This window comes from Cyprinodon variegatus, unplaced genomic scaffold (assembly GCF_000732505.1).
Source record: "Cyprinodon variegatus isolate N-32 unplaced genomic scaffold, C_variegatus-1.0 Scaffold31, whole genome shotgun sequence".
Taxonomy (NCBI): domain Eukaryota; kingdom Metazoa; phylum Chordata; class Actinopteri; order Cyprinodontiformes; family Cyprinodontidae; genus Cyprinodon; species Cyprinodon variegatus.
In genome coordinates, this window is record NW_015150484.1 from 1738758 (window position 1) to 1753463 (window position 14706).

Sequence of the window (14706 nt, forward strand, 5' to 3'; positions counted from 1 at the left end):
TTCTGACTGTATATCCCTGTAATTATTACACACTGTAGCTTTAAGGCCTGGGTTAGGCAATATAAAAGGAATTCAAATCAGTGAAATTTCCCAAAAAGTCATGTAAACAAAGACTTACCGTGTGCATTCAGGCTATGGAGTAATTACTTGCAAATGATACGTTAGTAGCAAAGCTCAAGAAAACCTTGTCCTCCCCAGGAGAAAATTTAACTTAAAAGCAACATTCTGAGTTTACATCAACAATTTTATGATAGTATAAATAAATTGCCTTGTCATACCTCCCTAATCATTCTATTTTGAATTATCTTATTATTAGTGTTGCACCAATACCGATAACAGTATTGGGGGGGGGGGTATCAGTACCTGCTAGTATTAACAAATAGGGCACCAAAAGTTTCTTCAACTATTGTCACCCATTCCAGGTAGGCAATAAAAAGTTCTACTGGATTCACTTTGTTTTAGTCTTTTTTTTCTGCTTCACAAAGGTAGGCAGCAGCTTGACAAAGCCATTATGCCAATTATATTACACCCAAGTAGTATGCAGTTTTTCATGTGTACACACACATCAATTTTAAACAGATGGTATCGGCCAATACGGCACAGACAGGTATCGGGTATGGGTATCATTGCCAAAAATGGCATCGGCACAACACTACTTATTATTCATTTTCTTTAAATCATTTTCAAGTCCGTTATAATGCAGTTTAAACCTTTTCAAACACTTGGTGAATTATCCCTTTCAATACACTGTAAAACTGAGTCTTTGAAGGTATATAATATAAGCCATTAAATTAAAATCAAGTTCATATCAATTTTGTTCTTACATTAGCACATTTTTTGTTAACATAAATTACTTAAATATTTTAACAAGAATGTAACTGATGTCCCCTCAGTCGGTTGTTTTTGTCATTTGTTGCGTTTGTGCCTCAGAGATATTGGTAAGGCTCATATGTTTAAATGTGTTTCATTTAATAAACTATTATCAACTCTGTAGAAGTTAGAAACTAGAACTGTCATTTCATGCATTTCCCTGAATTCTCACGCAATCACGCCACACATAACATTTCTCACGGAGAAAACTAACAAAGCCCATATGGGCTGTGAGTGATCTGCTTACTGCACTGTCCGTTAAAAGCCCAATCTCAGCTCAGCCCTCTGCAGAGAAGCTTCGGCTTGTTTCACTGCTCCTGTTGCTTTTAGCCTCGACATAGCACGTGCCTGCTCTCTGTGCCTCTGCTCTAATAGATACAAACTCAGAGTTGTCTGCCAGGAACCTGTTGTGTCTCTGCTAAATAAAGAAATGATTAGGACAGGCACAATAACTATTGCTCAGTGGCTGTGCATTTTTATGTTGCTAATTTGCTCTAGGCTGATGTAAAAACCAGTCGTAAACACCTTGGCACCTGCTGGGTCACGCTGGAGGTGGGCTAAAGTGAATAATCAAAATGATCCTTTTGAAGAGCCTTAACGGCTAAAGAAAGGTTTTAATCACATTTGGAGCTCAAATTTAAACATTTCACATGAGCTTAACTCTGTAAATATGAATAATTGAGATTACAGCAGGTATGGAAAGCCTCAAGTGACACTTTTTTTTTTTTTTACAGAAAATTGAAAATTATTTCTATTGTTATTAGTATTCCACATCTAAATGTAACTGAAGATGTACAAATCAAAATAATGGAACTATCATCCTAAATGAATACATAAATATTTTTGCTTTAAATTATTATCATCAGTTATTATAAATCCTTATCAATTATTTCATCATCTCTCTGACTTACAATAAAATAAAACAAGTCTTGTGACAACAAAATTAATCTTAATGATTTGGATTTTTTAAAGGGTTTTAAGACTTTTATTATGTGCTGTAGAGAAGGAAGCCAAAAAGTTTATATCGGAAAATTAACATTTTTAAATGGATAATTTTGCCCTATATCTGGTTCCATTGTTGCAATCCTTGCATTGACTGGGCAATCCAGATTTTAAAAACATTATAAAAAATTCAACTTAGGTTAGATATATTTTAATTTAAAATTGAATGGCTAAATATAAAGTATTAGGGGAGGGGGCTGGTAAAAAAAAATATATAAATGTGACAGATGGGGGGAAGATTTCTAGTTAAGTTATCCCAGGCCCATCCAAGGCTGTAAGCTAGGCCTCGTTTTTATCAGACACCTGGATACATAAAAATGTTGTTTCTTTAACAAATAGAGAATTTCTGCTAATTTATTTTTGTTTAATCACAAAAAAAATTTACAGTATCTGTTAAGGAAAATGAGAAATTACTTGGTTACCAGCAGGGGTACTGAAAAAGAACAGGTTACCAAAGGCATGACAACAACACAAACAACTGAACATTTAGCGGATCTATTTATTAAAGCTATAAGCTAGCAACATCAAGAGATAAACTATTTATTCAATTATCTAAAATAAAAATGCATTTTGCCACTAATCAACAGAGAAATGTTCCTATGTACAAAAGGAGCACCTTTGTGTTAATCAGTTAGTTACATAATTATCATTTTCTTTTTTAAAAGACAGACTCCTTGTAAGTTACTTTTCCATGTGGACTGCTGATTGGGATAAAATTGCATTGATAATACGTAGTATTGCTAAAAAGGGTGCTCATTTCCGTCCAAATATGTTTGATGGTGTGCAGATGGTTCTCTCTCTCTTGAAATGTCTTGAAAATGTAGAAAAGCTGTTCCTATTTCTGACATTATTTCCTAGTGGGGGTGTCAGTTTTGATAGAGGGGATTCTTTCCTCTATAAAATGTATTAATCCTGAAATAATGACTGATACTATAAACTTGTATCCTTATTCATCAGGTGTATTACAGTAGGTATTGATTTAGTTAAGAGATGCTTAATGCATGCTGTGCCCCATTGTTTATGAAACACCCACCGGCCAGATTTTGCATTCTTATTTGACTAATAAAAGATAAATTGCAAAATAATTATTTCACTAAAGATTTTATTTATCACACCCACTTTTCTACATAGCATTCTGAGACCATATTATTGAAAATTATTTCAAACAGTTGCTTGTGAAAAAGGGTACAAAATACCCATCTGAATTGGGTACAGAAAATAACTTGGTAATTTCAATGTATGCAATGCAAACATTAACAAAACAATTAAAATGTTAAAAAGCACCACAGCCTAAATGCTTATCTCTGTATACTAAACCCTGTTATGTTTCAGCAAGGCTTTAAATGGACCTCATTGATTTTAATTATTTATTTTTAACTTTTAATGAATAATCTCTTCTTCAAATAGTTTTTTAAGGTTTATTGCATTTGATTTAACTGTAGATTTATTCTCCCTTAAAACCATTTAAAATGATGTTTTCCCTGTATATGAAATAATAAAGAAATTATTTAAAAACCTTTGTTTATGTGATTCCCATTTACATTTATTGTGAAGTTATATTTCTTCTGATTTGGCTACGAAAGAGACTCTACTGTCCATTGATTTGCAGTTTTCCTAACCTGCCTTGGTGACCCTGGCCCTACATCCATAGCAAATCTTCAGCTTTGATAAAAACCATATTTTCTAATCATGACAAGTTGTGCTTCAGTAACTCTTTAATTATATATGCTTCTGTTTTCAAAGCCATCTAATCAGTTCACCCTAGTTTGAGCTGAGTAATTGCTGAAATTATTCTAATTCATCTTGCTAGTTTAATTAATTATGATGCTGTGACCCCTTGATGAACATGCCCCTTTGTTAAACTTTCTACTTTTTCTTCTCTTTTTGTAACAAGGAACCAAAAGCATATTTTTAACAAAGTTTGAGAAACTAAACAAAGCTTGGCTTGGAAGTCCTGACAAGGAAAGAAATCAACCTGAATTTCTGCACAGAATGCAAACCAGGAAGAGAAAACATCACAGTGAGCATTATGCAAAATGTCCATACTAATGTGTTGAACCAGTGGAGCTGCGGTAAACTACTGATGCTTTTAAGGAGAACAGCTACATGAATGATGCAAAGAAACCGACAGGCTGGAAGAAAAGTCTCTCTCTTTGCTTACTACCCGGGATTGTTAATTTTTCACTCTCAACTAGGCGTATTGTTTTCCTCCATATGAGTTGCTGTTAGGATGCTTGCATACTTAAAAGCATTAAGCAGAAAACAGCATAAGGTTCTGCTGAATGAGAATAACTAAACAATAATAAAGCTTTATTCTGTTTCATCCCCCCTCTTCTTAAAATGTCTGTTTGTCTGCCTGCGTTGTTTTATCAGGGCTACCTGCTCTAGGCCTTCCAGTGTCCCACATTTACAATGAGGTTACAGTATTAGTTCTGATGGTGGATCCGGGCCGCTGCGATGCTCTAAAGCAAGGTTCTCTTACGCTTCTCTGCTTTTGATGTATCTATCCATCATTCTGACAAGGTCTCCGCTTCCAAAAACATGCATGTTTCCTCTAACTCTAACCCTCTTGTAATAAAAAGCATCTCTCCCCCTTTTCTTGAGACGGTCTCATCAACCAAATATTTTCCTCCCACCACTTCTTCACACTCGATGAACTTTCCTGCCTCATCTTTACTTTCATCTATTTATGTTCCTTCTCCCTCTTGCTTCTCTCTGCCTCAGCTCCCTCTCCCCATGGCCAGGTCTCATGCAACTTTTACTCCCTCATCCTCATCCTCTTCTTTCTCTGCAGCTCTCTCCCTCCATCTGTTCCACTTCACTTTCTTATGACAACTTTGGCCTTCCTCTCTCTTCGTCCTTTTTCCCCCTCCTGCTGGACTTTGCCATCTTCCAATCTCTCCCCAACTTCTAAGGGGCATTTTTTTAACAGCGAGAGAGAACATCCATAGTGTATACTGTGCTTGAGAATAATGAACGACTTTGGGAATCCCATGTGGGTAATTTTAGAGGGCCATAAAAGAACACTTAGTGTAAAAATTACACTATTTGAAAAGAAGCTCTGCACTTCAGATGTAACACCTTGGAAAATTACTCCTACAATAAATTTTTGCCCTTTATCACCTCCAAGAAAGAAACTCAAAAGTATTTTGTTCAGTTTATATGAGGGACTGACTCAAGAGCATGTGATGGGAGAACCTGCTTATAATATCAAGTCCTTTTCAGCCTCTAACAGTTTTTCTTCTAGGATTGCTACCTATTTAGCTATATACAATCCTCAGATCAACTCCCATTTTGCCATGGTATGGAGTTAGAATTCTGCCAAAAGTGCACAGGCGTAATAAAGATTTAAACAAGCTGTTTTTTTTAAACACACTGACTTAAACTACTCTCCAAGTGCATTTTGAACATTCTGTGCCTATAGATTTAATATCATGAGGCACTCAATACGTCACAAGCATGAGGCTCCTGGGTTGCTGTGCCTGTAGATTCTCTCATGCTTGTGTGTGGTCCTGTTTCTGTGCACTTATGTCAAGTTGTTTAACTTTTAGGGTGGAACTAACATGAGAAAGTAAACTGCCTGTGACTAACTACATTTCAGAAAATCCAGCCTCTTGAGACAGTACTGTTTTCTTCCTAGTTGCGGCTAGTAACGTTAGAAAATTAAGCTAAATTGCTGCTCTCTTAAAAGTATAAAGGACGATCTTTTATGTAGAGGTGGATCATCTAAATAATTGGTCCTCCTAATTGTCAATCATTCTGGTGCGATGGTTACGTAAGGCCGTCTTGTGTGCTCGTCCCCCATCTTTTTCTGTACATGCGCACTTCCAGTTGTATGTGCGGTGAGCTATATTTTTGGACAGTCATTGAAGCTCACATTTCTCACAGCGGCTCTTTTAAAATCCTAAGGGTCATAAGAGAAAAAGTGTCTTTAAAGTGTCTGAGAAGAAAAGAAAGGCCTTATAAGAGGCAGATATATCCGAGAATGCTTTGCGCTGAGAGCTCTCCTCACAAAGCACAAGATTTGCTGTCACAGCGGCCAGCTGTGACCATAGACTGTAGCTACCTGAAAGTGGTGACTAATAACAAAGATGGCGCAGGTATCGAGCAGTGGAGGAGGAGTTACGTGACCAATGGAGAAAAAAGCAGTGATCATAACTCAGTTCACTATAAAGTCCACTGTATAATCCCCGCTCTATAGTGATTGAAGCATTTAGGGGTTAGGGCGATGTATGGACACAGTAAGCTTTTATGTGCTATGAGAACGGCAACTTTTAAACAAACTCTCACACGTGTTTAATAGGCGTTCCCTCTCAGGAGCGGGTACAGGGTTGTGCATGTGCATTTTTTTAAAGTGGAGAGGGCGGGTCTTTTCAAAAATTCACAAAAATCCTCCACAGTACCTTTAAAGATTTAAAAAATGGTTAAGTCATGATTAAATAGCTTACATATTAAGTTTCAGTCATAAGCCATAGGTTCTAAAATAAGTAATGTTCAATTCGGAACTTGGTATGAGCTAAGCTAATATTAGCCTCACTTATTTATTGAGGAAAGTCAGGCTTAAATGAATTCTGGTTTGTAGTTGAACAAAGACTTTTACATTTCTAATCAGTTTGCAACTACTGTTGAGCATTTTTTTGTGTCAAGCTTTGTCACATTGGGGCTTCTGGTAATTATTCTTTGGAGTTTTTTAACAACATCTAACGTGAAACAGATTTTGTATCATTTTGCCTTCATATGTTTCACACTTTGCTTATTAAAGAAAAATGCAAACATTTGTTCTGTTTTCTGTTGTTTCTTCTCTGTATGCTAATATGTTACCAAAAGTAAATCAAACGTGAACAAAGTTAAAACCACAACAGCATTTCAAAGTCAGGTTTGTTTTCAACCTTAGACATTAAAAGGTATCGGTACTGGTATCAATATCAATAATACTTGCAACGTATTTACTTGGTATTGCACTAGTACCAAAATAAGTAGTATTGCACAACTCTAGCTGCAGCTAGAAAGAAAACAATAGTTTTGGGACTTCCTGAGGAGTAGCTTATCGTTAGCAGTTTACTTTCTGGAGTTGGTTCCACCCTCAAAGTGAGAAAAGTTGAAATGAGCAAACAGACACAGGTCCACACATGAGTAGGAGCAAATCTGCAGGCGCATTAAAACCAAGAGGCGCAGAGAAGGAGCATCAACTCATGGCAAAATTCTGATTTCTGCTCAGGAAAAACAAACCCACAGCATGATGCTACCACAATCATTTTTCACCATGGGGAGGATGTTTCCAGGGGGTAACATGCAGCGTGGGGAGCACGGCTAATTAGATTAGCAGTTGTTTGCTAAAAAATTAGCAAACAACTGCTAATTTAATCTTTAGGGGTATCTGAGCAAAGGACAGCTAACACAAATTAAGTTCAGATTTAATATTTAAAATATAGAAAACAGCACATCATTTTAGTCTTTTTTACAGTTATACACCGTTTTCTGTTCGTTTTAATAGAACTGCACGATCTATTCAGTTGCAAATCATCCCTGCAGCATCAACATGTGCTTCTCAGAGAAGCAAAGGATTTCTTAATTGCAAAAGTTGGCTGAAAATCATATTTTCAGAGACTAATCATGCAGAGATGCATGCCCCTAATCCCCACAGTGTGTATTTTTAGTGACCAAGAAGCTGAAGCTCATAAAATGGGGTGGGGTCAATGTAATAAAGGAAAAATGTCAAAATGTGACTCCAATATTAATATTTTCTCAAATTCCCGTTTTTTCTCATATGTACCACTAGTCTAAAATATAATGTCTGAATATAATATGTAAAGGTTTTTGGTCACTAATGTAACAAAATGTGTGCATATACTTCGCCAAGGCACTGCGTATTGCAGCTTTTCTAAAGGGAGCCATTCAGTGATGAACAAAGTGCTTTTTAATTGGCCATATGTCTGCCTTCTCTGCACAGGAATGAACCAGATTTGCTGCTAATTAAGTTATTAGCCGATGCACAGTCTTTGTTTCCGAGTATTACTGATTCACAACTGAACACGTTATATCTCTCCTACTTTCCTTGCTGCTCGCTGGTGCTATATTATTCATAACCCAGCAGCTTTAAGGATCTGAGCAATAAGCTGTGTTTACTCATGACACATGTGTACTTGAAGTGTAGCAGCATTGTGACTCAACTTCCCTTGGGGAGCGTGGCCAAGTCTGTCTCTAATCTCGGACCCTGAACAGAAGTTTGCAGACAGCCGCTAAAAGGGATTCGAACACGTAGAGGGAATGGGTGACGGGAGGATGAGTTTTCTTCCTTCCTTTTAATCTTTTTTTATCCCCTCCGTTGCTGTGTTTTTGGATGGCTGCTTTTTCAATTTAACACCATGTTTGTGAAAAGGCCTACAGGTCACCAACAAGGAATGGGAGTTGGGAAAGGACAAACCCCCCTTCTATGAATGTGGTGCTTTACCACTGTCACCCCCTTTCCAGACTGTTAAAAGGTTTTCAATATATTTCTTGCAATTATTTATTCAAATGGCAGGAGAAGTTTTTATTTGGTGCAATATTTATTTATCAGGTGTATCAACATGACTTAAATCCATTAACTTCCAGACTATGAGCTTTAAATAAAATCCTATGGGTACACAAGAAATATTTAAAAGATTTCTGCCAAACTGATATTCCTTGCATTTTATGCCTTACGATGGCCTTTTGTTGTTTTGTGGAGGTAATGAAAGCATAAAAATAAAAAATAAAAATGTTAAACAAGACTGATAAACATGTATTTTGAATGCAGAAATTATACAATGAAGTTGTGCAGCGGGTAAACCAAAACAGGATGTACCCAAGCATTTTAAATAAAACAAAAAAATAACAATCACACACAAAAAAAAAACAGGCCAAGAGTGCATTGTTTAGTATATTAGGACAGCCAGAAAACCAGGGATTCAGACTCGTGATCCAGGTGAAAACTGTGAACCTATTTTAATAGCTAAAGCTTAAAGCTGGCTGTAATTTATAAAGAACTGTTCAACTGTTTAAGAACTTAAATCAGTCCCATGAACAAACCAGTTACAGTTTCATCAATCAGTGGATCTCATCAAAAGAAATTGATTTAGTATTGCACTTGCAAAGCAAAATGTGCATTTGCTCTTAATTGATGCAGGTAAATAAGATGATTTGCAAAATGAGATATTATACTCTTTAATTAAGATAAATGCTTTTTTTCCCCCTCTTATCTTATTTCATCTACAAATTATCTTATCTACCTGCTCAAATTAAAAATACACTTATTTTAAAGAAAAATTGACTTAGTTATATTTCAATTTTTGCAGTGTATTTTTTTGTTTTTTGTACAGGAGCAATAACAGGTCAGAACCAGTTCTGCAGGGGGTTCCTGTTGGTCCCTTTCTAGAACCGCCCATGATGATGTCATAGCAGGAACAACAATGAGTTTTAGATCATATAAAAGGTTCCTGGGCTTCCTTATTACCTAAAAAGCACCACAGGCTGATCTTGTCTTTGATTATAATCCCACAGATATTACAGGCTAACGATGGAACTAAACGACCCATTCATCGGTTACCATTTGCATGTTTCCAAGCAATACAAGGCTTTGTCTATATAAGACTCAAACTCACTGCGGATCCAGACATTTGAATTGAGAAAGCCTCCTGGAGAGGTGGAGAAACGTCTTCAAATCTTGAAAACCAAGTCCAGTGGATATTTTTTGAATTTTTACGGAAGGTATAATCCCACAGATCATGCAAAGGGAACCTCATCGCAGTAACAAATGTATATAATGCACATAGGCATACTTTTTCAGTAGTGCCACATTATTAAATTAATGTCTTATGTATTGAATAATGTTTAAAACTCATTTAATACCAGTAGCCCTATAAAAACATTTTTAAAATATAAGAAAAAGAAACTCTCACTCTACACCACTTTGTGCACTTAAGCTAAATATTATCATTTTCATGATGGAATCAATAAAAGACATGATTTACTGTCTAAAATTACATTTATGTTTTATGTTGTCCTGTAGTGGGCCCCATCTGGCCACCTTTTAGAAAACCTTCTGAGGTCGCCCCTGGCCATTCGGCATTGCTTAAACAGAAAGAGGAATGAAACCTCCACTCACGGTAGAAGATGTACTGTGTGTAGTTGGACCAGACTCTGTCGTCTGCATAATGACCCATGGAGGACGCCGTCAGGGAAGTATTGCAGGCCACAATGTGAAAGCCGCTCTCTGACAGCATGTCAAAAGCCCTCTCCAGATGCTTGAACCTGAGGTAAAACCTGCAGGTGTATCTGTCCGGTGGTCTGTCCAGATCCCTGTTCTCATTCAGGGTGTCTCCAAACACCTCCTTGGCCAGTCCAATCCTGCTGCTGATGAAGATTCTGGGTAACTTTTTGGTCTTGGGGTCAGTGTGGCTCTCTCTGCCTCTGTAGGCCACAGTGATGTAGCCATACCTCCTGTCCAGGGAGTAAGATGGGTACAACCTCTGATCACTGCCCTGTGACTCCTCATCCCAGTCGCTGTCATCTAGAACCACTTTGGACTCCTCAGCTGATAGAAGTTTGACCAGTTCTGGCAACTGGAAGTACTCTGCCTCTCTTTTCAGCCTCCCCCTCTCTGGAAAGTGGTCAGGAAGGACAACTTGCTTGTCTCTGAGGTAATCCAACACGTACCGGAACAAAAATCCATCTCTGTCAATAAAATACCGCCCTCTGAGGTCCCGTGATAAGTCATTAGAGGAACCCTTTTTGTTAGAAAACAACTTCCCAAGTAAGGAGTTCTGGAAGCTGGTGAGGGTGGTGTAACGGGTGTAATAAACCTGCCCTCCCACGTTGAGCTCCACCACATCCGACGGAGGGCTTTGCACCGAGCCCTGGTCTTTAACGGGCTGCGTTTTGCAGTTTTCGCTCAGTGCCATTTCTCTTGCACAAAACGTCCTAGAAGTTTAGATTGTGAGTTGCCGCTGCATCTGATGCGCTCAGACTCAAACCACAGTCCAGAATCCAGACGCAGTCCCGGCACAGAGTGTTTTCATGGCAGAACAATCCCAAAGGTGCTCCTGCGATGCATTCCTCAAACCCGTGCGTAAAGGCGAGCGCATCCTCTCTGAACACCATCGATTTTCATAACCAGCATCATGTTACAGACAACCACTGCAGTTTGGTGCTTGAAGAGACTTCAAACGAAAGGACATGAACTTCCAGGAACGAGAATACAATAAAAAGTTTCACTAAACCTGGATCTTAATTTAGCCCTCTTAAATCCAGGATAAACTGGAGGATAAAATGTAAACGCATCCTATTGTCCTGCTTCCGAATGCTGGGATGCTGAAACACTCTCAGAAGGAGGAGGAGGAGGAGGAGACAGGAAGCGGGACTCTTTTGCGCACAGTATGACCAAGCTGCTGAGTGTGGAAGCCGCTAAAACGGCAGAAGATTTAAGATAACATCGCTCCAAGCCGTGACACAATGGGAGGAGGGGGTGTGGGGTGTCCACTCGTGAAGCACAGTCTTACATCATCTTAAAGGAAAATGTCATTCATAGTCCATCGACACGAAGGATGCTCTAAGATAGGCTGTGCATCTGTGCCGTGCTGCTGTGGGCACGGGCGGCGCGGCGCGCTGCGCATCTGGCGAAGTGGATTCAGTTATAATAACGCAGCTCCAACATCCCAGCAGCGCGGATTTTAATCCCTGAGTTTGGTTCTTTCATATTTAACACCTTCAGCTGACGCGCTTATCCCTGGAGAGGTTAGGTGTCAGCGTCTATAGATCCAAAACTAATCCGCTGTGACAAATACAAGCTGCACATCCAAATGACTGATTTACCCTCATCTGCGTGTAATATCACCGTCAAAAATCAACCTGAGAGCAAAATAAATATGACTGGTGCGCTCTATTACATGGTTATTTGACGATAAGGGGCATTGAAAATGGATCCCTTCATTATCGACTTGATTTTTTTTTTTTTTTTAAGGTGGATTCCTATTTCAGGATGGCGCACAGACCGCAAATATACTTCCCCCTTCACTCCTTTTTTTTGCCTTCTAACGTTTTGCAAATAAACATCTGAATAGTGTGGCATATATTTGTATTCATCACCCCAGAATCCTCACCTTCAGCTTTTGGAGTAGAAAATTACTGATATTTTTACCCTTTTCTGTATAGTAAAGACAACACAGCTCCAAGTTAAATTAATTGCTTTAATTGGTAACAAGTAATTTCATTAAATTCAGTTCAACTCTATTTATATAGTGCCAATTCAAACACTGGTCATCTCAAGGCACTTTATGAAGACAATACAGTGAAATTAGTTAAAAGTTTCTTTAGAGGAAATCAGTTGATTGCATCCAGTCATTGACTTGCAAGACACTCTCCATATTGAGCTTTTTTTTTTAGCTCTGTATTTCTTCACTTTGGCATGCATGTGGCGACAGGGAAGTGGAAAGACTCTATTTTAACAGAAAGAAACCTCCAGCAGAACCAGGCTCAGTGAGAGCAGCATTCTGCGGGGGCCTACAGGGGTTCAACGAGATAGAAGCAGACATACAAAAAGAACCAGATATACAAAAGGTAACTGATAACTATCTCTATGTGGTCCTGTCCAGGAAAGACACAGTAAGGCAGACGAGCTCTGAGCCAGCTTCCATGTCAAAGGATAAAAGAGAGCAAATACAGTTAGTCACAATAGGAGAAACAGGACTTCACTGAAAAACAGGCCAGGCTCCAACATCTAAAAACAAAGATGTTGATGGTGACAGCACAGCTGATATTTCTCTCCATGATGGAGTCAATCAAACAGGAACCAATCAAATGAAACAACTACAACAAGAAACAGCAGAGAGAACATAAAGTTATGGATGGAACTAAGAAATACGACAGTATTGGAGAACAGAGATAGCATGAAGCACAATGATGAAAAGCGATCCAATGTTTTCCAGCAGCTGAGATCTATAGCAGCATAAATATAGAAATTAGCTCCGGATAACATATCTATGTCAGATGAGTTATGAGAAAGGTAGAGCCAAGTTGAACCAACCTAATTTATTTAGTTTCAAAGTGGGCAAACTTAATTCAATTACTTGTTACCAATTAAAACAATTCCCATAAGTTGAGCTGCATTATCTTTTTAGAGGGAAGATCTGGAAATATACATGATATTAGGCTATTTGATGTAATATAATCTGTTGTAGCTATAGTTTTATGTTACCCGCTTTTTGCATCCTCTCCACACTGTAAACAAAAAGTATTCCCACAGCATGGCACCAGCATCTCTATGTTTAACCATAGGAACAGTGTGGATATGTGGCATAAGTTTTCCATATACTGTCCTTTTCTGATGTACAAAGTTTTGGTCTTATAAAAGAAACTTGTCCACATGGGTGACTTTTGAAAACGAACTACCACACGGAACGGTTTTAGGGACATTGGTGTCTGTCTCTCTTTACACAGGTATTTTATTTCAACAAGACTTGTGTAAATATTCCATGCATATCAAGTCATTTATGAGTCAATTTGTTTCGTCCATTTTGTATAAAGTAGTACGCTTATCTTTTTAGGTACAGAACCCTAAATATCCATCATTACTGAAATGCTTTGCTCCAGATTATACCCGGTAAAGGAAGCAGAGGTTTGGGACTGACTGTATAGCAGCCATTAAGGCAAAATATGACAGAGTCAGCAGTGCAAATCTGAAGCCAAGTGCCTTGGGGTGCAAAATCTTCTTCGCATGAAGTGAAAAACTGAAGCCTTGGACTGACAACTATTGTCATGCACTTTGATGTTGGTCACAAATGAAAGCATTAAACTGCAGGCCTTAATATTGGGGGGAACTTCTTGTTTAGTTTTGTTTCTTCCTCTTTGTTTTATGTGTCTTTCTAAACCACCAGGGGAAAAAAAAATGCTTCAGTGACTTTCCTTTTTGCAGCTTGTTTGACTTCTATGGAGCCACGTGTGCTTGTTCCAAGCTTCTTCTTTTTTTAAAATCGGGGCCGCTTGGTTGTTGCTGCACACAGAGAGGGCATCAACGAAGGGAGAGCACCCTTGACTGGTGTTTTTTTGGAGGAGGCAGCGGTCACGCTTTTACCCTGTTAATTCTCAGTATATTGTGCTGGAGAGGGGTTGCTAAGCAGCCGCAGGGGACTGAGTGGGATTTAAACAGTAGGGATTTAGAGCTACGGCGAGCTCTCTGATCTCTTTTCTCCAGTGATGTGATGTTTTGCTTCTACTATTGTCTCTCTGGTACTGTAGTGTTTTGAGTCGAGGTCGAGATATTACAGCAAACAGAATGTAGATTGTGTCTTCATTAGATCTGCGGCTTGTTTAGAAAGCAGGACAGCTGTGACAGGCACGGATTTCATGTCCTAGATTTTTGCTTCTAAATGATTCTCCTCCCAGATGTCCTATAAATCCTGCGACTTACTCATCTCACTCATCCTCCCATTAGAAACATCCTTCTGTCATCGCTTATTTCCCGCACATTGCAAAGCAAACCCAGGTTAGTTTTTGTGTTTCAGAAGTGGGTTGAGTTTAATGCATGAATAATGTAAGACAATACGGTTCGCAACTCGGCAGGAAGTGAAATATATGTATGTGTTTAAACATTAAAATGGCAACTTTGCTTTTGCAAGCTCTTTCATTATATCCTCTATGCTCCAGCTCTGAAGAAACATAAAAAAAAGTGTTTCTCTCATATTTTTCCCATTGCCAAAAATCTGCATCACGTTTGATCAATTGTAGCCTAAATACTAACATCTTTGGTCTAAGCAGTATTCAGATGACTGAATGTCTCCAAGAAAGCTATTGCACCACCCTGATCCCCAGACAAATAAT

The 14706-nt window shown here is 38.3% G+C and overlaps 1 protein-coding gene across 1 annotated transcript in view; it reads right to left on the bottom strand.

Annotated features, from left to right (window-relative positions):
• LOC107101478 (BTB/POZ domain-containing protein KCTD16-like) overlaps positions 1-11515 on the bottom strand; it is a 26952-nt gene extending 15437 nt beyond the window's left edge. Inside the window, exon 1 of the mRNA XM_015400419.1 lies at positions 9998-11515. Coding sequence (XP_015255905.1) covers positions 9998-10793 — 796 coding nt within the window. The 5' untranslated portion in view covers positions 10794-11515. The remainder of the gene's footprint in view (positions 1-9997) is intronic.
• Between the last annotated feature and the right edge of the window lie 3191 nt (positions 11516-14706).